We start from the raw sequence: 22,952 nt of genomic DNA, 5'->3' as shown, positions 1-22,952 counted from the left end.
ACCGATGATCGTAGTCAGTGTAGCATCCGTCCTCCTTTCAGCACGCGGCCAGCCGAACTTTGGGAAGAGACCCGGAATGGGAGAAGACCCAAGCCTTGTTCTATATGTCGGACAAGAGCAGGGGTAGATGCAAGTTTCCTTGTCAAATTGCAGGTAGTTACTCGAATTCCCACTCCCATCGCTCTGCGGATACTGCGATTTTGTGTGGTACCGGTAACCCAAGCCTCTCTTACTCTTACCGGACGTACCTCACGGGGTGTCAAACTGTCTAGACTGATTTCCATCAATCATACTGTACCTAGCTAGGCACAATCGGTGCCCGACCGTCGCGACCTTTACATACACTCGCTACAGCCACGCTCGGGTGAATCTCTGTGAACATGGCTGGCTTTCGATTGTTACTAGACGGTTCTACGTATACACCACCGAAACTCAAATACAGCAAGGCATTTCCGCGACGCCGATACGTTCTCATACTGGTACATACACATACAGCGATCTCACGCCTCCGACGTGCCTTTGATGATATCCGCGGCCTGCTCAGCGATAGCGTATACGATGCTCTGCGGGTGCGCCGAAGGGATGAGCGGAACAACGCTGAGATCAACCACGCGCAGCCCCTTCGTGCCGTAAACCTTGAGCTCCTGGTCGACGACCCCACCCTTATCCTTCGGCAACATGGAGCACGAAGACGAGGTGTGGTGGACCGTAGTGAGGTACTTTTTGAGCCACAGCGATATGTCCTCGTCAGACTGCACATCAGGTCCAGGGTTCACCTCACGTCCCAAGATAGACTTGAATGGTTCGGTCTGCGCAACCTTGCGAACGAATTTGACTTGCTCAATGTACGTAAGACGATCTGTGGCACAGTGTCAGTCACACGTATGAAGCGCTCGTAGGCGGAGGCAGTACCGATGTCCTCTTCAAAGTAGTGTGGGTCGATGGCAGGTGGGTCAAGAGGGTCTAGCGAAGCCGCGTGAATCGTACCACGCGAGAATGGTCGATTCAGGGTGGTACACAGGGAGACATGCTTTTTCCCTGGAGCCGGTGGGTCTAGACATTGATTGCAATCTGGGTAAGCGGAACTATATGGCAAGATATACGTGAAACGTACTGGGGAAGCTGTAAAACCCTGGAATGGTGACGAATTCCGCGTTAGCTGCGCCCTCCTTCAAACGAGCGATCTGTTCGACTCGTTGCTCCGCGAGGCCTGGGAAGTCACCGCCCGTGGGCGCGTTTCCCTCAATCTCAGCATAGCGGTCGGAGAGCGCCTGCAACGGGGCCATGCCGATGCCAACGATACCAAGGGTCAGAAGGCCCTTGCCTTCCGCGCTGCACCATCATCGTCAACAATGATGAGAGCGGACAAGTTAAGAGGCGCTTACTAGAGCTTGAGCTGCTCCTCGGCAAAGGTCGGGTCCAGCAGCGGATCGATGGTATTGTACTTCTCAGGCTCCTTCAGTTCGTATGCGACGCCGGCGAAGAGATGGTCCTGAACATTTGTGCCGACAGCAGGCAAATCGACCTTAGTCTCAATACCAAGCGCCCCTAGGACCTTCGAATCACCGATACCGGAGAGCTCAAGAATCTGCGGGGACTTGAGCGCTCTGCAACGGCTCATCAGAACACAGAGGAAGACGGAGCGAGGATCTGCGGGAACTCACCCAGCAGAGAGAATGACCTCACCACTCGCGGTGGTCAAAGCGTTATGCGTCTGTCCATCGAACAAGAATTGAACACCGTTGGCCGTGAAGCCCTCACCCGGCGCGGAGAGTATCCGCGCCACAGGGGCGTTTACGAGTATCTTCAAGTTTGGACGCGAGCCTGCTTGCTCGAGGTAAGCCTAGCGAGTATACACGGATGGGTTAGAGATATGTTGAATGTGTGTAATGAGATGTCGACCTTACCACAGAACTGACGCGTCGGTTGGTACGCGGGTCGACGGTCGCAAGGTCCATACCGAACCCCACACGATCGCCTCCTTGCTGATAAGCGGAGGTAGTCAGTATATGCAGTGAAAGAAAGGCCATGTAGCCAATCGGCCACACGACACCACAGGCAGTCGGGACGGACTCGGCATGTATGCCCTGAGCAAGACTACGTACCGGCTCTACGAGGCGAGGCACTCCAAGGCTCTCGAGAGTGTCCTGGAGTGCTACGTCCCATCCAGGTCGCAAGTTAGGCCAACCAAGCACAATAGGTCCTATCAAGGACTCGATGGTCAGTGTCCCGAACTTCAGTATAAGCCCAATCTACATGGCTGACCATCAGTGCCGTGCACTTTGGCGTCGTATGTTAGGCGTTCCGACTGGGCCACCTCGGCCGAAGGAGGGATGAACCTTATGTCAGGTGTCAATTTCGGCGGGAATTCCAAACAGCGCGCACTTACTTCTCGCACTTGATGGAGTACTTCAGAAAGTTTTCCCAGTTCCATCCAGGGTTGCCCAATCGTTCCCATGCTATGCAGGAGCAGATCACAAATTCGTGAGGAACAGCCAGCTTCGCATCATTATATGACAAGCGAAGAAACACACCATTGATATCTTCCACCTCTGGCCGAGTCCACAGATAGAAGTTTGCAGCGGATGAGCCACCCAGGCCCTTGCCCCTGCATCAAGGTTTCAGTTCAGGACGCATTGATCAACCATTTCTCCGTATGCCTAGAAGATCTCCCATGGTCGCAGCCTAAGCTGCCGTATGGGGACAACAACGTACCTGGGCCAGTAAAAGGAGGTATTCTCCGCATGCTTCTGCGGCACCTACGGGTGATAACAAATCGACGTACACGGCAGGACGGCGTCAATCAGCAGGAGTGGTCAGATAGACGCACAGATAGCAAGTCATACCGTCATAAAAGCCCAGTCGTACTCTTTATTTCCGAAATACTTCCCATAGCTAGCAGGAAGGTCTGGGATGAAGATCGAGTCAGAATTGAGGGATAGAAGACTTGAAATCGGCACGAAGTTCATTCAGCCCACCGCCGAGACCGGTCGATAAGGGGAAAATATGAACGACATGCATCGAAACATGGGCTTACAAGTCATAGGATCGTCAAGATGGGCACCCCCCGCCTCCAACACGAGCACGGACTTGGACGGGTCCTCAGAAAGTCGGGCAGCGAGGACGAGACCGGCGGTTCCACCGCCAACGATGACATAGTCGAACGACTTCCCCGAGACTTGGTCAAGAGTTGTAAGAAAATTGCTCATGGTGGTGAGAGATGCAAGCAGATGCTGGGTGGGTATGGAGACGTTTCAAGAGCCTGTCTTTAATATCAGGATACCCTGCAGGTTGCTCGGCGTCCGTCAGAAGCAAGAAACACGGGCAACTCGGTACGGCGTATATATATCAGCACCTGGGATTCGAGAGTGATCAGACCATCGAGAAGACTTGGGAACCCTTGGGTGACGAACCTTGAATGGTGCGAGTCCCCGGTCGGTATTTAGGGGAGCATTCGGTTCAGAGCCACCCCCTTGCTGAGCGACGAAATGCTGACGCCCTAGACTTCGAAGGGGCTTCGCATACCCACTCGATCGAGAGATGGAGAAGACGAAGTTCGTCTTCTAGACGAGGTCAGGGGACATGATGACGGGAGTTGTTGACTACGATATGTGGCGCATTGTGCTTTTCGCACACGGTGGTCAGCGGCAAGTATGGCCGCTGAGTAGAGCGCTGGCACACTGTTCTCCCCCTGTGTACTCTTAACTCCTCCCCTAGGGTGAACAGTGCCGAACATCACGCTCTCTCTCCTCTTGGGTCACGATTGTCTGAACAATGGCAGACTGGGCAAGACAAGTGCTACGTTCTACGATATCAGGCCGTCCGCGATACAGGCCCCATCATGACAAATTGGCAGGAAACGCCGCAGGCGGTTGCTTCCTTCTGGTCCCGCCCACGCCGGAACCCAACGGGAACGCCTGTGACACTGATGAGAGAACCGCTGGTGAATATTGAATTGTGAACCTAGGCTCATCATGGGACAGACCGAGGCAACGGAGCGGTACATTGGGTTCCCATAGACGAGTACGAGCCCTTCTCGGGATGATGACAAGCGGTCCCTTCCTATCGTGGCTGATAACTTTCCGGCGCTTCAACTTTCGGCGTTCTCCGGAGGATGAGGACCTGGGCGGCGTCGTCCTGCCATCTGTGCACTCGTCCAGCCTATCTACATCGCACGCCGCGTCAGCTCATATGCCAAATAGGTGCGGTACACGGCGCCATGGATGGTCTGAACTCTCACCTTAGCGCATAGGCACTAGTAAGACCTGACGTGCAAGAAGGCTTCTTCTGGGAGTATCTGCGGTCAAGGAAGATGGGGAAGATTCTCCCCGATTCGCTCATGGATGCCGGAGGTTCTTTGCATACCTCCGATCAGATTTAGAAGATGAGAAGTGAGCGGCGCTTCCATCAGCAACAGGCAACCCAGCCGCAGCGGTAGGTCCGCAGGGGATTGCCCAACATCCAGACAGACCACCAGTGCGACAGCGGGCCCTTAGAATGAACCACATGCTGCGGGGACTGCTGTGGCACTTCGCATCAGCGAGAACGCAACGTCAGACAAGACTTCTACTGGCTCTGTTGATGAGAGGGTCAATCTTGTCGAACGAGCGGAGACTGTCAAGGCGAGCAGCCCGGATGAGTTCTCTGCCATATGCAAGCCATGGGGCCTATATCAACTAATGTATACCCTTTGAGGGTTGTGAGAATATTAAATGTTCCCGACACTCACGAATTGTCATACTGACCTATGGTATGAATCCAGGTGACAGTGTAGGGAGACAGCGAAGAGCCGATAGGGCATCTCTCAGTAACGACTTCCACGAGTACCCATGCAGCTCCTCCAGAGTGAGGGAAACGTGATTTCCTTGTCTTCTGAGCCCCTGATCTCCACTCCACCCCTTGCAGTGATCAGGAAGCGCGGGGTTCGTATGTCAAAGTTAAGGCATCCAAGAGTACGACGTCCCTTGCAGCTGTTGGTATCATACGGGTTTACCCATTACGAGGTAACTGAGATTCAATGCCGGGACGCATGCTTCGCGAAAATCTATCGACCACTCTATCAACGCTGGCTCCACCCAGGCCCTACAGCTGCTGCGCCGAACGTACCCGTCAATGTCTTATGTTGTTCGCCCGCATCTACGACAAGTGAAATCAGGCCAGAAGACGTACGGAAATCCCTGACGGCGACACTCGACACTCCTTCGACTTCTCCGGCGGTGCAGCACGTACGAGTCGGTGTTCCCGGGGCAGTCCTGACAGTCATTAATCCGCATGCAATGCGACTGGGTGTCGTCGCCCAGCGTGACAGTACGCAGCGCCCAGATCATGGCACGTCACCAGTCAGTAGCAAGACAAGTCTTCCTTGTACCAATGCTCCGCGCCCGGAGCGAGCCGCCCACGGGCTGCATTGTGGAAACCCGCTGTAGCCGCTATCACATTGAAAGTCTGACATCGAGTGAACGCCGGATTTGCCCATAGCAGAGGAAGGTCGACAGCCGCCATGTAGGAAGGCGCAAACAGATGGCTCAGGGTCAGAGGAGCCGAAATCAGCTCCGTCTGGCCAACAATCAAGCCAACTGAACCCACCAGAAGCTTCGCCGTTCTATGCTCGGCTCAAGTGGAATTGCAGACGAAGGTGTTGACATTGTTGCCAGCTAGAAATGGCACTAGTCAAGACACACGTGTCTCCACCGGACGACTGTCGAGTGTCGAGAGATCGAGGAGAGTCTGGCCAGCCGACTGATCCGAGTCGTTTCCGGCTTCTAGTACCATCTGGCTTCTGAGGCATTAGAGGCATAGCTACAACAGAGAGAGAAACGTGAATATCCCGTACCGCACGAAGCCGCCAGCCGCCGGAAAGGCGGCCGGGAGAAGCGAACTCTTGAAGCGGGTCGATCATACGTCGCAATCATGGCCAAAATTGCACACTCGTGGAGCCGAGGCGTTGTAAGAGCTTGATCTTGACTGTGTGCCACGTCGGCGGGTGCTTTGATCTACATACAAGAGGTGTGCTGAGTGAGTGTCGACTGGCGCCACAACGCCCTGATACCATGTTGGGTGGTTGCGGCACGTGCCTGTCCTTTGCCGACAATCACCGGAACTTGAAATATATAATTGTTACCGGGTCCCTGGCGCCAACGTTGGCGGTGCTGGTTGGTCCGACTTTCCTTTTCTGGAGTGCCAGTGCTACCGGCGTCCCCTCATCCATCCGCCGACGCTCGACCACGATGTTGGGCGGCCGGCTTTGTTCAGGATGAATACCTCCGGGGGGATCTCGATTGCCCCCTTGTCACTCACCGGTGAGTGCGTCTTACTGTTCGTGCCTTCCACACCTTCTCACCCCGATCCAAGCCCTTTCGGAGTCGCGCCCGCGGGTCAGAAGCATTGCATTGCATCTGTAGTGTCCCTCGGATGTGTACAATGTGGGATCTCGCTGCGATGGCCAGCTATCATTGATAGCGCCTGCTTCTGTGATTCTCTGCTGTCTGATGTCTGGGTGGAGAGACAGTCTGATCTGAGGTATCAAGCTGTATCATCTTCTTCAACATCAAATCCCCACAACGCCGACCGGTTACATTGCTCGCGACCAATGTTTTTCGTGGGAACTTATCCCTCTACGCGCTACATATGCCCTACCCTCAGCTGATCTCAGTGCGCCGGTCTAACTATCCCCCTTCACTCCGACAACTCGTCCTTCACCTCGGCTCTGTGCCACGCCGACTCGGAGACCGTATCGACTGCCCCCCCTAGTCTTGGGTCTCCTCTGTTGTACCACCATCGGCACCATGTCCTCTTCTACGCTCAACGAGCCATCTGTCCCTAAGGACACTCTGCTCCTGTAAGTCCGGTGTTCATTCATTTCCCTCTAGTCGGTGTTCTCACACTCCGTTACGTCTCAGTGTCGGTCCTGTCGTAAGTGCTCGTGTAGCCGACGTCATGCCTTTCCGTTGAATGTTTGCGGTTAGTTCCTCGGCGCCGTCACCAGTTGGCTCATCTTCGGTATCTCGATAGTGCAGCTCTGTAAGTCAGGCCTCTACCGTTGTCAATGGCCCACATCATATCCATCTCCATCTCGCATTTAGACATCTACCACATATCGTTCCCCAATGATCGAAAGGGGATTCAATTCTTGGGTACGTCCAATCTAGCGGCTGTAAGATCCGTCTGGGTAATTGACCGTGCTTTAGTCTACTGGGTGTTCATTCTGGACATCTTCCTGACGGTGATAGCGGGGGCCATGGGATGGCACGTCCTCTGTGCTGGATGGGGACGGCAGACCAACCTTATCCAGCCGGGTTGGACGTTCTCCGCTATCGGTGCCGGCGACGGGATCAGTATGTCTTCGACTTGCCGTTTGGGAGAGTCACTGCTGAGAGTTCTGCAAAAGTTGCCACCACCGTCCAGCTTTTCTACGCATGGCGTATCTGGGTCCTCAAGAAGTGGCGCGTCATCCCTGGGCTCATCATAGTGGTAAGCCTGACTTATCCATGGTGTTCTACGTCAATTCTCGGTAGGAGCGCTGACGATGGGTCTCCACACCGCGCAGATTTCGCTCGCCCAACTTGGATCAACCCTTTCAATCGCGGCCGGTGTGCGTATACTCGGGTCCCCGCATTCGATCTGTGTCGCCGAACTGGCTGACGGTGGACTTAGATCGCGAACTTGCAAGACATTTCCGGGCTCCTGCCCTACTTCCCTCGTACCACTATCTGGCTCGGCGGTGGTGCTCTTGCCGATATCGTGAGTAGACTTAAGGTACTGATCCGCTCTCAGTCACTGAAGAACGTCGCAATTGCAGTTCATCGCCATCAGCATGGTATACGTGGTACGTGTTTCATCTCGTCTGACGTCAGATGTGACGAAACTAAGGTTTTGATCTCCCCCGCGCGATACATGATTCAACGGTTGCAATTGAAATTGTTCTCCGTGTTTCTACGTGCCATACAGTTGACCACGGCGAAGAAGAACTCCCACGCGCTCAAGAGCAGCGACCGAGCGATTAACCGTCTCATCCGCCTTTCCGTCGAGACCGGAATTATCACAGCCGCCTCCGCGATCATTGAGCTTGGCTTCTTCCTCGGTCCCACTACGAAGAACACTAACCTGCATCTCTTCTTGTACGTCATCGACAGTTGTCCCTATATTGTCCGTAGAGGCTTACCACTTAACCCCACTCTTTGGCAGTGCGCTTATCCTGGGCAAGAGTGCGTAATGCAATGACAGCTTCGTACACAAGTTGATGACTAACATTGCATCGCTAGTCTACTCGAACACGATGTTCACCTCGTTGAACTCCCGCTTAGGGACTCAACAGGCGACGACGTCTCGTGCCCCGACGGATGTCACTAGCGTTTCAATCACCGGTACGCACAACTTCCGCGGGGGTAGTACGTCTGTGCGCACTGGCCCGGCACCTCCCGTTGTCCATATCGCTTCGCACACCGAGGTCTTCGCGGACGACGTGTACTCTTCGGATCGCGATGACAAGCAAGTACGTCTCAGCATTCCCTGTTGGTCACCTCTGGAACTGACCCTTCAATTATGAGCAGACCCTCAACGATGATCTGGAAATGATGGAGCGCAAGCCTAGGTCCGACATCCACCTCCAGAGCTTCTCCCCGGTGTAAATCGCGTGTCTCGTCGTAGAGCTTGAGGATCACAGCTCGTGTACATATTTATCTTGACCCTGATAAGAGGGCTAAGCATGAAGTACCAACGGGTGACGGGGGTGAGCCCAAAACTTTCCTTTCACCTATGTGTTACAGTTACCTGCGGGCGTCGCGGGTTGTAGTACATGCGATCCTTGGGATTTGTGTGTTTGTGTTTTACGTCTATTGCCAATGTATTGCGCGTGTGCCACATCCTTCCCTCACGTTCGCGCCGTGTCACCCTGTTTATATGGCACTATCGTTCGGACATAGCGATATAGCCATGTAGCATTGTTTAGAGTCTCGATGTTTTTGTACGGTATTTCTTTATAGTATATATTCAATCGGATGCGACGTGCTGGTGACTTGTGTAGAGCGGCGTCCTCGGGCACGAATCTTACCGCTATCTCTTCGAAATGCCCTCAGTCGCCGGTTTCTTATCAATGTCAATATTGTTCGGACAGGGAAGCGGTAGGTGAAGTGGCAGATGCTCCTGTACATCGCAGCGATCAATCATTGGATGCCATGGTCACTCGCCAGACGACGTACGCCGCTTAGAGGCTGCCTGCCAAAGGCTGTTGCTTCAAGTTAGTCGCTCGCCGCCTTGGAAACAGGACGAGGAGCGCAGACTACTTAGATGAGCGGTAGACATAGTGATGCGTAGTTTTCGCAGTCCAGAAGCTACATATCTTACGTTCAGCTCGCAACCCGGACCTGGAACCTCGGAGTATACCACGGTCCGAGCGCTGAGACGCGTTGAGGAAGATTTGGCTGCAGTCATAACATGTACCGTGGAACCCGCAGAGGGAATTTCAGCATCTTGGAGACCTAGAGCCCTGGCCCATCATAAGTTGAAATATAGGCGATCAGATGTCGTCGATCCCTACCCGTTGGTTCGCTGTGAGACTCCCGATGACGGCTGCTGAAGGCTCCTCTGCTCAGTGGTGTAGTCAAACCTTCCTCGTTCGAATGCTCTCGCAGAATTAGGCAATCTGCAAGCCAGACCGGAGTCTGACAATCAGGTGGACGGGACCTTCCGGGACCTTCTTACCCGCTCTAACATCCGGGGTACCTAACGCAGATCCTGAGGTTGCAGTACCGCCCATAGCCATATAATCTGCTGATACAAGCTCTACAAGATGGACCGCCATACAGTGATTTGCAAAAAAACACTGCAGGTCGCGCGCGTGGGAAAGGTTATTTGTTCCTACTTGGCATTCCCGGGGAGCGCTTGTCCGGGACGGAAGGGTTCAACATTCTCTGTACCTATATTCATTTGGATGAGATACAGCACGAGGAGGAGTGTAGACACATAACTTCCGTTTGATTCCGAAGCAGCCATGGGACTGCCAACTCAAGCATCGTCTCAACGGCTAGCATCTCCGTGGACGCCCGGGAACAAACACGGGCAAACAGCTTGTCGCGCGGATGCGACCTGCAGTTTTTTTTTGCAAATCACTGTAATCCCGAGTGCTAGCTTCGTATGCAATGTCGAAAGCGCCGCGGCCGGGTCTTCTTGATTCTCTGAAACGTATCAGAGTCCGGTCGGATGCCCGGTTTTCTGGGACGAGCGTCGAATTTAGCCGCTTGGGCGTTCATTGTGTGGCACCACGCCGAATCTGGAAGTACTGAAACGCCTCTCGAGCGCCTCTGGATTTCCCGTGTTATATACCTTTTGTAGCGACGTTTTCTTAATACTCCACGAAATGCCCTTAAAGAATCGCAATCAAGCCGGGTTGTTTGTCGACGTCGGTCAACATATTGGGGCATTCCTAATAGGCTCGGAATGTGGGCACATAGACCACAGAACAATTGAGTCAGCTATCACAGTACTAGTGAAATATGTGATATAGACTCTAGCTACGTCTACACTCTAGGTATACAAGAATAGCTCAGGAGATAAATACTTTGAACGGACAGCTAGTGAGAGCGATGCATGGAGACAGGGGGCGTCAGAGGGGCGACAAGAATGACCGGGACGAATGTGAGCGGTGCCAATGACAACGAAGAATGGAGGAAAACGACGATGAGTACGAATAAATATCTCCTATGAGAGATACCTGTGCTGTAGAGAATCCAGTGTTCTCACGAGCAAGCGTAGCGGACATAGCTTCTGAGGAGCTGCTCGCTGATCTCACAGTCAACAAGGTTGCCAGCTGCGCGCCGTGCTTGTGTCACAGACAGCATGGGAATGGGATGCGCGACTAAGAGGTCTTCGAGATGCTCCGCAACCTCGAAGGCTGGGTTATCAGTGTCCTTGCGTACCTCGTCAAGGAACTTGGCCATGGGGACTCTCTTGAGCCGTCGTTCAGGCTTCAAGGCAACGAGAGAGTCGACGACGCGTTGCCACGGCGTGTACTGCGTTGTGTCGAGGGTGTAATAACGCAAAGGACCAGGCGCGGGCTGTGAAGTCGCGTGCTCGATCTCCCGGAAAAGCATGTCGGCAGCGACATCAACCGGGAGCCAGCGGACGGGCTGCAATGCGCTCGTCAGCAGAATTGCGAGTGCATGCCAAAAGAAAGACGTACCGCGAGTCCTGTCGGGACCATACCCAACGCATCCACCGACCGAAGCAGACGAGGAACATATTCGCTTTTCTGCCACGCGCCGGTCGCCAGGGAACCAGAAAGCTGACTGCATCTGATGATCGCTGCACGAAGGCAAGGCCTGTGGGCAACCGCGCTTTGAATCACTTGCTCCGAGACATATTTCGCGTACGAGTAGCCCTGTGGGATGCAAAACTCGGGAGAGTTGAGGGCCGCCTCAGGGATGGGACGTTTACGAAATGGCCAGCGCGCCGTGGCCCCAATGGAAGATATGAAAGTGATGTGAGGAGGGCATTGATAGGATGATGAAAGCGCAAGCTCGATGATAGAACGAGTGCCCGCGACGTGGGGCTCGAAGTGATGAAGGAGGAGGTTGAAGTTGAGTAACCATGCGTTATGCACAATATGCGTCACTTCCCACGTCAACTAACGAGTCGTGATTTAGTGTGCTGTTTGTACCGAGAGCAGTGAAACATACCATGTCATATACATCGTTTGATATTCCGAGACGATCTTTCCCGACTTCGATCTCAACAAAAACGACTCTGCCTTCCTCGATAGCTTGACGTAACAGAGATATGCTGAGGCCCTTATCCTTGAAAGCCATCTCCTGCCGAGCGACCATCGATTGCGAACGGTGAGCCCGATTCAGCAGGTAGACTTTCTTGACCTGTGGTCGTGCGAGTAGGTGGGCGACGAAGGACGCCCCTAAGGATCCTGTAGTGCCGGTAACAGCGTAGACATCACCGTCATTGGGCATCGCGCGCTTGCCTTCGTGACAAGGGAGGTTCCTCGAGTATTTGTCGATCATCGTCTCGATCTCCTCCTCCAGGCCCTCAGCAGCGCTATCCTCCTTCTCGGGTTCGGCTGCCGCAAATGTTATCAGGAACCGCGAAAGCGCAGTACATGACGGGTGCGTATACACGACATTGCGCGGAAGGGCCGTCGGAATGCCTACGCGACGGATGGCGGCGCTAAGGGATGTACGTAACTTCGTCGCCACGAGAGAATCCATCCCATTCCGGAAGAAATCGTCCTCGGGACCTAGGCTCCTGCCAATGGCATCGGACACGAGAGCGTGAACAAACGCAAGCACCTTGGACTCGTCTGACTTGACCGCTTGGAGAGGAAGGTCGCTGCCTGCCGTGGCAGCGTCCGTACCGCGCTCGAGCGCCTCGTAGGCACGATCGATATCCTCCTTGTACAGCGCGAGCGTCGCCTTGGTCTTTACGGTGCCCTTATCTGATGTCAGGAACGGTCGGTCGGAACGGGCAACGAGCACCATGCCGCGCAGGAGACGTGAATGGCGCGGCACGATTTTGTTGACATGGTCCTCGATGTGTGGCCAAATGAGGTCCAGGTAGTGGTCGACGTGCTCGTCGTCATCGGATTTCACCAAGCCCGCGGGTGGCATGACTATGGCTCCGTTGACGAACTTGCCCGTGCCGAAGATGATAGCCTGATAGACGTATCGAGACGCGCAAAGCAACTCCTCTGTCGTGTATAAGCTAAAAGCGTCCTCCAGCAAGTGAGGGCAAAAAGCACACCTAGTTGCTTGTTGTCCGTCTTCTCGCCATTGCTTAGCACAGTCTAGTAGATTGCGGTTCAACTAGTGCTTCAAATAGTCGAAATCATATCACGTACCACGTCATCCAAACGCCCCGCTGGCTTCCATAAATGCGACTTGGTCGGGTCAGGATGTTGCAACCATCCGTCCACTGTCGCGAAACCAATGGGATCGAGGGAGTTTACAATGGGAGGCGTAGCATGAACGGGCTGCAGGATCATGCATAATACTTCGTCAATTGCGATAACAAACATAATCGACGTCAAGTGAACTCACCGAAACGATGAGGTTATATCGCCCATGAGGGTCACCCTTCATCGGATACCAGTTGAATTCGTAGTAATCAACAAGGCGCATGTACATCCAATCCGCCGGATCCGCATTCTCCTCAAGCGACGAGCGAGCAAGGGGGCCGGCCTCAGTGCTACGAATGAGGTCATAATCGTGTCAGCCAACATAACCGGCTCAGCGGAGCGACATTGTACATACGACCCGCCCCAAGCGACTAGCTTGACGCCATGTCGCACCAGGTAGTCGCCGGCACTATCACGAAGCGGTGCGCCTCCCCAGAATACCGTATTCTGCGCGGCAAGCGTACCCTGAGACCTGTTTCAGCCGGACTGTGCGAAGGGCCTGTCATCACTGTGCTCACCACTGCAGCCGCATCTGTCGAGTCGGCGATGTCCTCAAGCATGCTCGGGGGTAACGAAGCGTCGACCTTGCGCTTCTTGAGAATGCGAAGGTGACGGAGGATGGCATCCACAGAGATAGATCGCCATGTGTCAAGGCAGACAAACGATGCGCCAGAACCGAGGAAGAACGGGAACGACTGTACGGCGTTCAGTGAGATGGCCGTCCCCGGCTGACGCAAAACAAAGCATACATGTACGTACCGTGCAAATCCCACCCGCCTGCAGCCAGAATCATGTAATTACGGCATGAAACGTAGAGCGGAGGGCAATTGTTAGCTCTCACGTTCCGGAAAGTCGGTCCGATACGGGAGACGGACACGCACGTGGAACATTGGGAAGCAGGTGTAGAGCACGTCGTCGTTGCACCTAGCACGGTCACGGTAATTCGCAGCGCACAGCGCAAGCAGGAACTCATGAGACCACGAAATCGCCTTAGGATGCCCTGAGATAGGCAGTCAGCGACTGTGATCAAGACATGGTATCTCCGTCGGAGCGCTCGAGGAGAAATAGAAGAGATGAAAGAGTTTCATGAACACGTACCGGTCGAACCGGAGGTGTGCAAATAGAATGCTCCGCCTTCTGCCTCTTTCTTCAACTCAGCCGCAGAGTGTGTCTTGGACTTCGAGAGAAAGGACAGTGCCCGTGCTATTCCGTCGCGTGTAGGGTCTGGGTCAAAGGGGGGATGCGCAATGACAGTGGGGGTAACACCGGTAGCGGCGTCCTTTCGGAGGACGTCGAAGTGAAGGTGGCTGATCATGCTGTCTACCAGGACCGCGCTGCAGTTGGTGGTCTGCATGAGGTGGAAGATCGCGTCCGGAGAGTTGCGAATAGAAATGAGAAGGACCTACAACATCGCGCGAAGCGACAGGTGAGGGGAACGAACATTAGAAGAGAAGTCGGGGAAGACCGTACTTGCCACCGCAAAGTGAACATGGCAACAAGGTCGACTAGGAAATCATAGTTGCTCTCTGCAAGAAGACCGACTACGATGCGCTCCTTGCCAACAGCGCGAGGCTCAAGCCCAGTCACCTCCAGAAGGTAGTCAACCCTCAACCAGACATCGGCAAGGAATTGACGCCATGTGATGGAGGTGGTGAAAGCATCTTGTTCGGAGAGGGCGTCCTGCAGGTAGCACACCACCTCACGATCTGGGTAGGAGGTCGCGACGCGAAGAAGGTATTCTGGAATGGGCACGACGGGTGAGAATGGGGGCGGCGAGAACTTAGGCAAGGACGACATGACCAGGGAGAGGCGGCAGTAATGCTGCTTCGCCGGTAGGCTGGACGCGAAGACGTACTTAAGGAAGCTTGAGACAGGCCTGCGCAGATTCGGACTGTAGATTCGGTGGAAGCATGGTCGGAGGCCAAGGGGCGGTTCGAATCAGAGTAACTTGTTGAAGATCAGGGAAGATGTTTTTGAGCTATCAAACCGCTTCTCGGGAGGACAGCGAAGAATATTAATATCCGGCGCGCGTAGGGCCCATGCGCCCGCCGCGCTTGGGGAGTGAATGTGGTGCGTGACCAGAACGGGACTTACATAAAACCATTGACTGTCGCCCATCGTTGTGCGGAATTGGTTGCTGCGCGGAATATTCACCGAATAAACCTTGGGAGGTTTGATGAAACATCACGGTCACAGTAGTCGGGGTCGGGACGGTGCTAGGGTGGGAAAATTGTGAGACGCCCTCGCTCGGAACCGCCGCCAAGTCCCGACGATATGCCCACGTTCGCGAGTTGTGCTCGGCCACTCGCGTGGACGCTTTGTATTCAGTCCCCCAGCACGCGAAAGCTCCGATAGATCAATGACGTCGCATCAGGTTTAGCGTTCTAGGATCCATTCCGTCTGCTCTGAATGCTTGGACACGACTTGCGACCTCTTGAATACATTTGGGAGTCGGTGCCCACAGATATGTCAAGTCTTAAGACTCCGTGTTGGTGTCAGACTGTTTCGAAGCATACTAGCTATCCGCAAAGCCTCATCAGAACCCAAGCAGCAGGAGATATTCAGATTAGCCGACACTAACTGAGGTCGTTTGTACATAAGCCCCACTCGGCCGCGTTGCGCCTCGGATCATTGTTTCCAAAAGGGATGTCAATGGCGTGGCTAGCGTGGCCGACCTTCCCATCGGGTGTCCGACGTTCAACTTTCAACCCTCGGAGGCGCTAGTGTTTTCCTTTACGTCCACATGTAGTGAAAGACCACGGTTAGAGAACCGTACGCTGGAACTGGGATGTAAATGGCAGCTATCGTCCAACATCATGACCAGGCAGAAGACATCCTTCCACCGGTACGGTCAGAAGGGCAAGAAATAACACGAACGCCTCTCACGCACATATCAACAGGTTCCAGGTTCCACGGACTCTGATCTCGACTGGATTTGGAAGTTAATACCGTACCTGCTGTACGTTCTGGCAGCGGACCTACAGAAGCTGATGTATGCGGTCAGTTCGGAACCCTCGAATATCTTCTGGTGTGGCTTGAGGGGGTGCCTATGAGAGAATAGTACACAGCTGACGCGAGGCTCAGCATCACGAAGGAACTATGGGCGCACCTAGTATAGTGTGGATAACAGCTGAGCTTGAGCTGCCTGCTTTCGCGAAGTCTGATAACGGGACATTACGACAGCGTTCCTGCCAGAAGCGCAACTTGGCCCGCCTCGAGCAGCAAAAGCTCCGGGATCGGCAAGGTTGCTCCCGGTGTTGCAAACTTGAGACGCTGTGGAGAGCTCCCTGACCAAGACAGCATTCCTTGCTCATGACATCTTCGGGATCTCCCTCGCCTTGTCTCGGTGTTTTTCCTCCTATGTAGAATTTGTTCACTTGCGCCACAAGGACATCGTTACCCTCTGCAGGTTAGTGCAGCCGGCCTGTATTACCTTCGATCAGTATTGCAAGAATAACGCTCCCGTCCTACTGGTCTACTATTCGCGAGGGACTGTTCTTTGTCGATTTCTAGAAGTAACTCAAGTGAGGCGCCGTCATCACACATAGACTGCATACATATACCAGTTTCTCCATATTAGTAAAGGCTTCTTCGGGACGATGTCCGTCTTTCGCAGCTTCCAATGGCACCGCGGAGGAGCCCAGGAACATGCTCAGCTAGTGGAACGGTTCCTATCAAGCCCTTTGCAGCAGACCAATCCTCGCATGTCATGAGACGCTTCTCTCTACCCACCCTGTCTGCCCGGATGCGTGGACTTGTATCTGGAACTTCAATCAGATACAATGTCATCCCGGGCCCGGGTGGTCGTATGCGATGATATGGGATGTGTACGTATCGGACGTCTTCGGGAGCCGTCAATCGAGCTGCCGCCGGATGAACACCGTTTGCTGACGCGAACATGTCGGATGGGCCCGAACTTCTCTGGACCCTGGGACGTACGACAAGGTTCAGTCGATCAGCCCGACGCTAACGGACTCCGCAGAATCCGCAAAGTAGCTCAGCAGCCATGGGTGCAACACTGAACTCTCAACTGTATCGGACGAGGAGTGTCAGGAACCACGGCTGCTCGGAGACCCGCGGCTGCAATACCTGTGACACGTTCTGCGTTTGCGCTCCGAGCTACAAGTGACGGCGCATCTGCTCAGTGCTTCGTCGCGGCGGTGGCTCACCTCGTCATGGGCGCTTGTTGGGAATTTGAAGTATGGAGATCTCACGCTCGACCGAAACATGTGCTTCAAATGCGGGAATATCAGTCGAACTGTCCGTCCATTGAGTCGGGATGTCATCGATGGCAAAGCGGGCGACGTAGAAGGGGCGTTGGGAGCGACATGCGCCCTTATCGAGGCCTCTAGAAGACGCGGAGTTCGAGGGCTGGGCGTGGGGCGCGTCAGTAGTAGATGTCGTGTCTTAGGCATATTCCCAACACGACCATACTTACTCAAGCATTGAAATCCCGATCCACGTGCTCACGGGCAATTTGGGCGGAGTGGGGAATTGGGCCAGTTCCAAGCGATTGTAACGCCGCTCCTCCGGCCACCTCACTTCCTCCTCGTGCTGTCACAACTATCGGCAGGGTCGATAGGTTGCTCATATCAAGCCAGGATACGCAGGGGCGGATGCCGCGAACCGACCCTGTCTCATTTCCACCTGAATAGCAGGCACGACCGTAGTAAAACACCATCAGAGCGCGAAGGAACGACACGAGGAGGATCAGCTCTGTCAGCACGTTTTACATCCACGAGCAGGGAAACGTGCAGTGTGCTTACCTTACATAGTCAAACCGAAGACGGGCGTGGGGGATGCGAGTTGACACGAGTTGGAGTGTCCCTTGATCATTGACCATGCTCCCGGGACACTGCTGATTGACGACCGCATCCTCACAACGAATGCCGTAACAAATCGGCAAAATCTGCTCGGCGTGTGCTCGCCAACAAACGCACGCACGCAAACCGTACAAATCACACTTGTGTGATATGTATGTATGGAGGAGCGTGCGTTGATCGTGCAGACTGATGGCCGATATGTAAACGTTCCTGTCTTCAGCGCTGGTGCAAGCCGAATTTGACCCTCAAAGAGCTCTACGACACCTGGACGACCGGTGAATGGCGAACGGAAGGTGAGGTGAGGCTGCCGTTATGTAAGTGTGGGCATGGGCGGCGAGCGCAGTAAGACATTTGATATGCATGTTGACCTGGTCTTCGGATCGCATGTGTTTGGACTCCCTCATGGAGTTGGGCTGATCAGAGGAGCTTGAACGCAAAGCGGTGAGGCTCGGGCATCGTTCCGTACTACTTCCCAAGTCTCTCTCTTGCGAACCATGTCGGCTTCCGGTCAACATGTAAAGGGGGCATGACGTGCATAGGAAGCATCGTTTGGTCGGTGGCACACGAAAGACTTACTTCAAGCAAGACACGACGCGTGCCTGCTACACCGGCCCTCCAAGGCGTAGTAAACACGATAGTCGAGCGGAGGAAGGGAGAATCGCGTACTTTAGCCAATCCCTTGCAATGTCGGGTCGCGTGAAGGTGTGCGCTCGGGTCGAGGGTGTGTTTCGGGAACGCGCGAAGAATACAAAAGCATACAATACAAGAGACGGACTCACAGTACGATGTGCGACGGGACTCGCCCTCTTCCTCCGCTCACGCCAATCCATCGCCTTGTCTCCGCGGGATAACCATCCGGTGCGCGGTACATCCCTGTATGCGCCAAGCTGATATGACATCTTCGCGGCGTATGCAGCGGAAGACGGTTGCCGGCCGCCAGGTCAGTCTCCGCAGACCTGGTTGTGGAGTCGGATGTGCCAAGTACATTTGACTGACAGCATCGAATAGGTGAGTATATGCATGGTGTATGCTTATCGACATCCATTCTCTCAACCTCATTTGTAGGACCAAACACAAAAACAAAGATGTGCGTGCGTGTCGAAATAGTGTGATGTTGGGTGAGAGCATAGGAGTCAGGACAAGTAAGTGTATGCGCTGACCGACACCGCGTATAGAGAGATACTTGTAGTGTTCGACGCTGCACTTCTGTAAGCGCTTATGCCAACGGAGCGGTCGCGGTGTCCGGTCCGAGCGATGTATCACGTGAGGTCAGTGATCCACGCGAAGATAAAAGATAAGATGAAATTCACAATCCTACTACAGCCCGTACTTTGCTCTCAACTCGAAGCAGCGGGTGGGGACGGAGCGGGGCTAGCTACCACTGCCAGACTTGCTTCAAGGATCGGGACTCGATGGACGCGACGAGGGTGTGGGAATAATGCACGTCAGAAGAAGAGATTATCTCGTCTTGGATGGACTCGGCCTCGGGACTGGGTACTTGCATTCTCCGGGTTCTCTGCCCTCCCCGGGTCACTGTCTATAAAATTCGATCATGAGACAGGGGCTACCTTTCTTCGATTGGGTCTCTGTTCGCTATGGCCACTGACGGTTACTCTGAGATCCTGCCTACTCTTGACCGTCTCGGCGTGTCTGCCATCCCCGCCGATGTCGACGTGAGGAACGTCGCACAGCTCTGGCTCGACTCGTTCGCCAAGTACACTGAATCCGGGGACATCGATGGCGTCCTCTCGCTCTTCTCGTCCGACGCTTGGTGGCGCGACATGCTCGCCTTGACCTGGGCATTCCGCACTTTCCACACCGCGCCCAAAATCCGCAAGTTCCTCGAGGACAGGCTCTCCGTGAACGCCCCTACCAACTTCAAGCTCACCGACGCCAAGTTTCAGAATCTCTACCCTGATCTCGCCTGGATCCTCGGCCAGTTCACCTTCCAGACGAAGGTGGGCCAGTGCAGCGGCATCTTCCGTCTGATCCCGACCTCAGAGGGCGGTTGGATTGGCTTCACGTTCTACACGAACCTCGAAGATCTCAAGGACTTCCCGGAGAAGATCGGCGCACTCAGGAACCCCCTTCCTAACCACGGCAAGTGGCTCGCGCAGCGTGAGCGCGAGCGCGAGTTCGTAGACAGCAACCCTACGGTCCTCATAATCGGCAGCGGGCAGAGCGGGCTTGATCTCGCGGCGCGCCTGAAGGTGTTGGACATCCCGACCCTGGTCGTGGAGAAGAACAAGCGGGTCGGGGACCAGTGGAGATACCGGTACCAGGCCCTGTGTTTGCACGATCCTGTCTGTGAGTACGCGCGTTGCTCCGGATGCTACTGCGTTTGCCGAGCGTGTCTTCGCGTCTGTCAGGGTCCAACCACCTGCCGTACATCCCGTGAGCGAATTTTGTGCCCCACGCCCGCCATGCCATTCTCCGCCGCTGACCCCCACGAGGCAGCTTCCCTCCAACCTGGCCGGTCTACACGCCGGCGCAGAAGCTCGCGAACTGGCTCGAATTCTACGCAGACGCGCTCGAGCTGAACGTGTGGACGTCCTCGACGGTGACGAAGGCCACACAGGACGCCAACAACGAGTGGGACGTCACCGTAGAGCGCGCGGACGGTTCGACGAGTGTGCTGCACGTCCGCCACCTCGTGTCCGCGATCGGCCTCGGCGGGAACAACCCGTTCATCCCGAAGATCGAGGGGCAGGAAGAGTACCAGGGTCAGGTGCTGCACTCGACGCAGCACAACTCGGCGCGGGACCATCTGAGGAAGAAGGTCTTCATCGTCGGGGCTGCTACATCTGGTGCGTGTCGCGCGTATGGCGTAATGAATGCGAGGACTGAGCGGCATGGACAGCGCACGATATCGCGGCGGATTATGCGGAGCATGGTGTAGGTGAGTAGCGGGCTGTATGTGTGCAGATCTCGCGACCGTTCCTTTCCCCTGACGACGCTTTGCGCGCGGTGCAGATGTCACGATCTACCAGCGCGACAACACCTACATCATGACCACCAAGCGCGGCATGCCGATACTGAACGGCAGTACGTACCGTTCCTACGCCCTCGTCTACATGGTTGTCTGACGCGTCGGGCGTTCGCGCTTTCGTAGACCTCTGGTGGGAAGGCCAGTGGCCGACGGACGTCGCGGACCGCATCGAGGCGTCGTTGCCGACCTGGCTCACTGAGGAGATCGCAAAGCGGCAAACCGCTGCTATCGCGGAGGCAGACAAGTAGGTTCCTCGACGAACATCTAGTGCATGAGTATCAGAATCGTTAATCTCCCCGGGTGTCCTGTAGGGAGCTCCTCGACGGACTGCACAAGATTGGTTTCCGGACGCATCTGGGTCCTGACGGGCGCGGCTTCACAGCTATGGGACGGAGACGTGGGGGCGGGTACTACCTCGGTGCGTCGCGATCCCGATTTACCTTCGTGTATGCCCTTGCGCGGAAAGAGCACTGACGCGCCTGTGGTTGAGAACAGACGTGGGCGCATCGCAGCTGCTGATCGATGGCAAGATCAAGCTGAAGAACGATAGCCAAATCAAACGATTCACCAAGACCGGGTTCGAGTTCGAGGACGGGAGCACGGTTGACGCGGATGTCGTGCTGTTTGCTACCGGGTATGTTTCCCCTCCCCTCCCCGTTCTCCTTATCCCCGTCCTTCTCCGTCCACTGTGCTTGGGCCCCCGTCTCTCTATCTGCTCCGCTCTTCCACTCTCCCGTTGCTACCCTCTCGCGTCCCGCTGCAACTGCTGACCCAACATATCATCGCGCAGCTTCGACTCGCCGATGGTGACGATCAAGAAGCTCCTCGGGGAGGACATCGCGTCGCGCGTGAAGCCGATGTGGAACCTCGACGAGGAGGGCGAGCTCAGGAACGTCTGGCGCGACACCGGCGTGCCCAACTTCTGGTTCATGATGGGCAACCTCATGTGGTGCCGCTTCCACTCGAAGCACCTCGCGCTGCGTGAGTGTCCCTTCCCTTCGCTCGCGTGTCCGCACACTCCCCCTCGTTGCAACGTGCTGATTGTTGTCGCTCGGCGCGGTCGTAGAAATCAAGGCCATTGAGGAGGGTGTACTTGGCGGCAGCGGCAGCGAGTACCGCTACCAATGATGCGTCCTCGAGCGTGAAGATCTGTCGTGGTCGCTTCAGATACGACGGGGAGAGCGACCTGTGAAAAAACGCATGCAAGCGGTACAAAAGCCCAGCAAAGGGGAGCGTCGGACGTGTAGAAGAAGTCCAGGTAATAGAAGAAGTCTAGACATCGTCATGTTGTACGATTGCAGTCAATTCGGAGATTATGCAACGGGCCTGACTTCGTCTGGTCGGATTTTGGCCGCGTTGATGTGAACAAGGGACGGTCGACAAGGCGACTTAGCGAGGGAGCTCGTCCTCCGGTCCATTCGCTATGCCTTGCGCTTGACTCTCGCAGAAACGCACGCAATGGGTCTATGCAAGCTATCAGAAGCACATCGGCCACAAGAGTTTAAGCAATGGTCCGAGACAGCGCCGCGAACTATCGGAGACATGGTGTGGCCCTCTCTTGGCCTTGCTAGCATTTTGGGGACAACAGGTTACGTCGCCTGACTTGGCTACGCCCCGGGGCCTACAGGTTGCAGGACTACGTCGTCATAGGGCCGAGTACTCGGTACCATGATGACCTAGGACAACCTCAGGCTTTGAATTTCGCTCAAGCATAGAGCAAGGCCACGTATGTACAGTCGTCACCAACGCCAGACACCGATGGAAAGATATTTAGACGAGCGGCGCTCGACAGTCACTAGTGACTGCCCACGTTAGCGACGTCGATTGAAAGTTCACATCACCGTTCAGCGTAGCTGAGTGCGGCTTTAACGACAGTCAGTCTCCGCGTCCAGATGGGGCGATAGTTCCGTAATGTCGCAGCTCATTGTACATACCAGCAGAAGCCAGCACACCCATTCGCCAAGCACGATCAACGCGTCTCCTCGAAAAATTTCCCTGCTATCATCCATCGGCGTTTGTAGATGGATTCTGGAGCCTGGATTGTACTGACCATCCACCTCCAGTGCGTTTGCTGAGGATATGGTAGACACTTGTGGCCCTCGCGCGACGATCTATACGGACGGCGATAGCGGAGAGCTATCAGGATGAGCGAAAGTCGCCCACACACTGCTGAGAGGCGTTGTGAGAATCAAACCTAGCCGAGGTAATGCAAGATACTGACCGATCGCGAGTAGAACAATGGCCT

General features: G+C 54.9%; 4 protein-coding genes across 4 annotated transcripts; 2 read left to right on the top strand and 2 right to left on the bottom strand.

The window, feature by feature from the left end:
* Positions 1-370: 370 nt before the first annotated feature.
* Positions 371-3,520, bottom strand: DICSQDRAFT_138249 (GMC oxidoreductase). Its single transcript, XM_007367439.1, has 14 exons — positions 3,414-3,520; positions 3,038-3,355; positions 2,847-2,908; positions 2,716-2,759; positions 2,535-2,608; positions 2,390-2,459; positions 2,266-2,339; positions 2,106-2,203; positions 1,908-1,985; positions 1,665-1,843; positions 1,386-1,607; positions 1,115-1,332; positions 913-1,053; positions 371-859 (listed from the first exon to the last, which is right to left on the bottom strand). Exons 2-14 carry the CDS (start codon positions 3,207-3,209, stop codon positions 501-503), a joined length of 1,791 nt encoding a protein of 596 aa, XP_007367501.1. The 5' UTR covers positions 3,210-3,355; positions 3,414-3,520; the 3' UTR covers positions 371-500.
* A 2,908-nt stretch (positions 3,521-6,428) lies between these two features.
* On the top strand, positions 6,429-8,992 carry DICSQDRAFT_138247 (uncharacterized protein). The gene is made up of 13 exons (XM_007367438.1): positions 6,429-6,838; positions 6,900-6,912; positions 6,966-7,020; positions 7,083-7,133; positions 7,188-7,334; positions 7,388-7,470; positions 7,547-7,591; positions 7,654-7,740; positions 7,799-7,825; positions 7,948-8,117; positions 8,185-8,204; positions 8,262-8,491; positions 8,550-8,992. Exons 1-13 carry the CDS (start codon positions 6,786-6,788, stop codon positions 8,625-8,627), a joined length of 1,059 nt encoding a protein of 352 aa, XP_007367500.1. The 5' UTR covers positions 6,429-6,785; the 3' UTR covers positions 8,628-8,992.
* A 1,459-nt stretch (positions 8,993-10,451) lies between these two features.
* Positions 10,452-13,818, bottom strand: DICSQDRAFT_138246 (uncharacterized protein). Its single transcript, XM_007367437.1, has 10 exons — positions 13,777-13,818; positions 13,655-13,672; positions 13,414-13,590; positions 13,251-13,360; positions 13,038-13,185; positions 12,839-12,970; positions 12,742-12,784; positions 11,673-12,688; positions 11,177-11,620; positions 10,452-11,123 (listed from the first exon to the last, which is right to left on the bottom strand). The coding sequence occupies exons 1-10, from the start codon at positions 13,783-13,785 to the stop codon at positions 10,734-10,736; spliced, it is 2,487 nt and encodes an 828-aa protein (XP_007367499.1). The 5' UTR covers positions 13,786-13,818; the 3' UTR covers positions 10,452-10,733.
* Positions 13,819-19,313: 5,495 nt separating this feature from the next.
* Positions 19,314-21,835, top strand: DICSQDRAFT_128091 (FAD/NAD(P)-binding domain-containing protein; the record flags this gene model as incomplete). Its single annotated transcript, XM_007367436.1, has 10 exons — positions 19,314-20,025; positions 20,088-20,112; positions 20,176-20,525; positions 20,579-20,617; positions 20,692-20,772; positions 20,831-20,951; positions 21,019-21,125; positions 21,203-21,341; positions 21,498-21,688; positions 21,774-21,835. The coding sequence occupies 10 exons, from the start codon at positions 19,314-19,316 to the stop codon at positions 21,833-21,835; spliced, it is 1,827 nt and encodes a 608-aa protein (XP_007367498.1).
* Between the last annotated feature and the right edge of the window lie 1,117 nt (positions 21,836-22,952).

Source organism: Dichomitus squalens (assembly GCF_000275845.1).
Source record: "Dichomitus squalens LYAD-421 SS1 unplaced genomic scaffold DICSQscaffold_25, whole genome shotgun sequence".
Lineage (NCBI taxonomy): Eukaryota > Fungi > Basidiomycota > Agaricomycetes > Polyporales > Polyporaceae > Dichomitus > Dichomitus squalens.
This window is presented reverse-complemented; position numbering and strand designations above follow the sequence as displayed.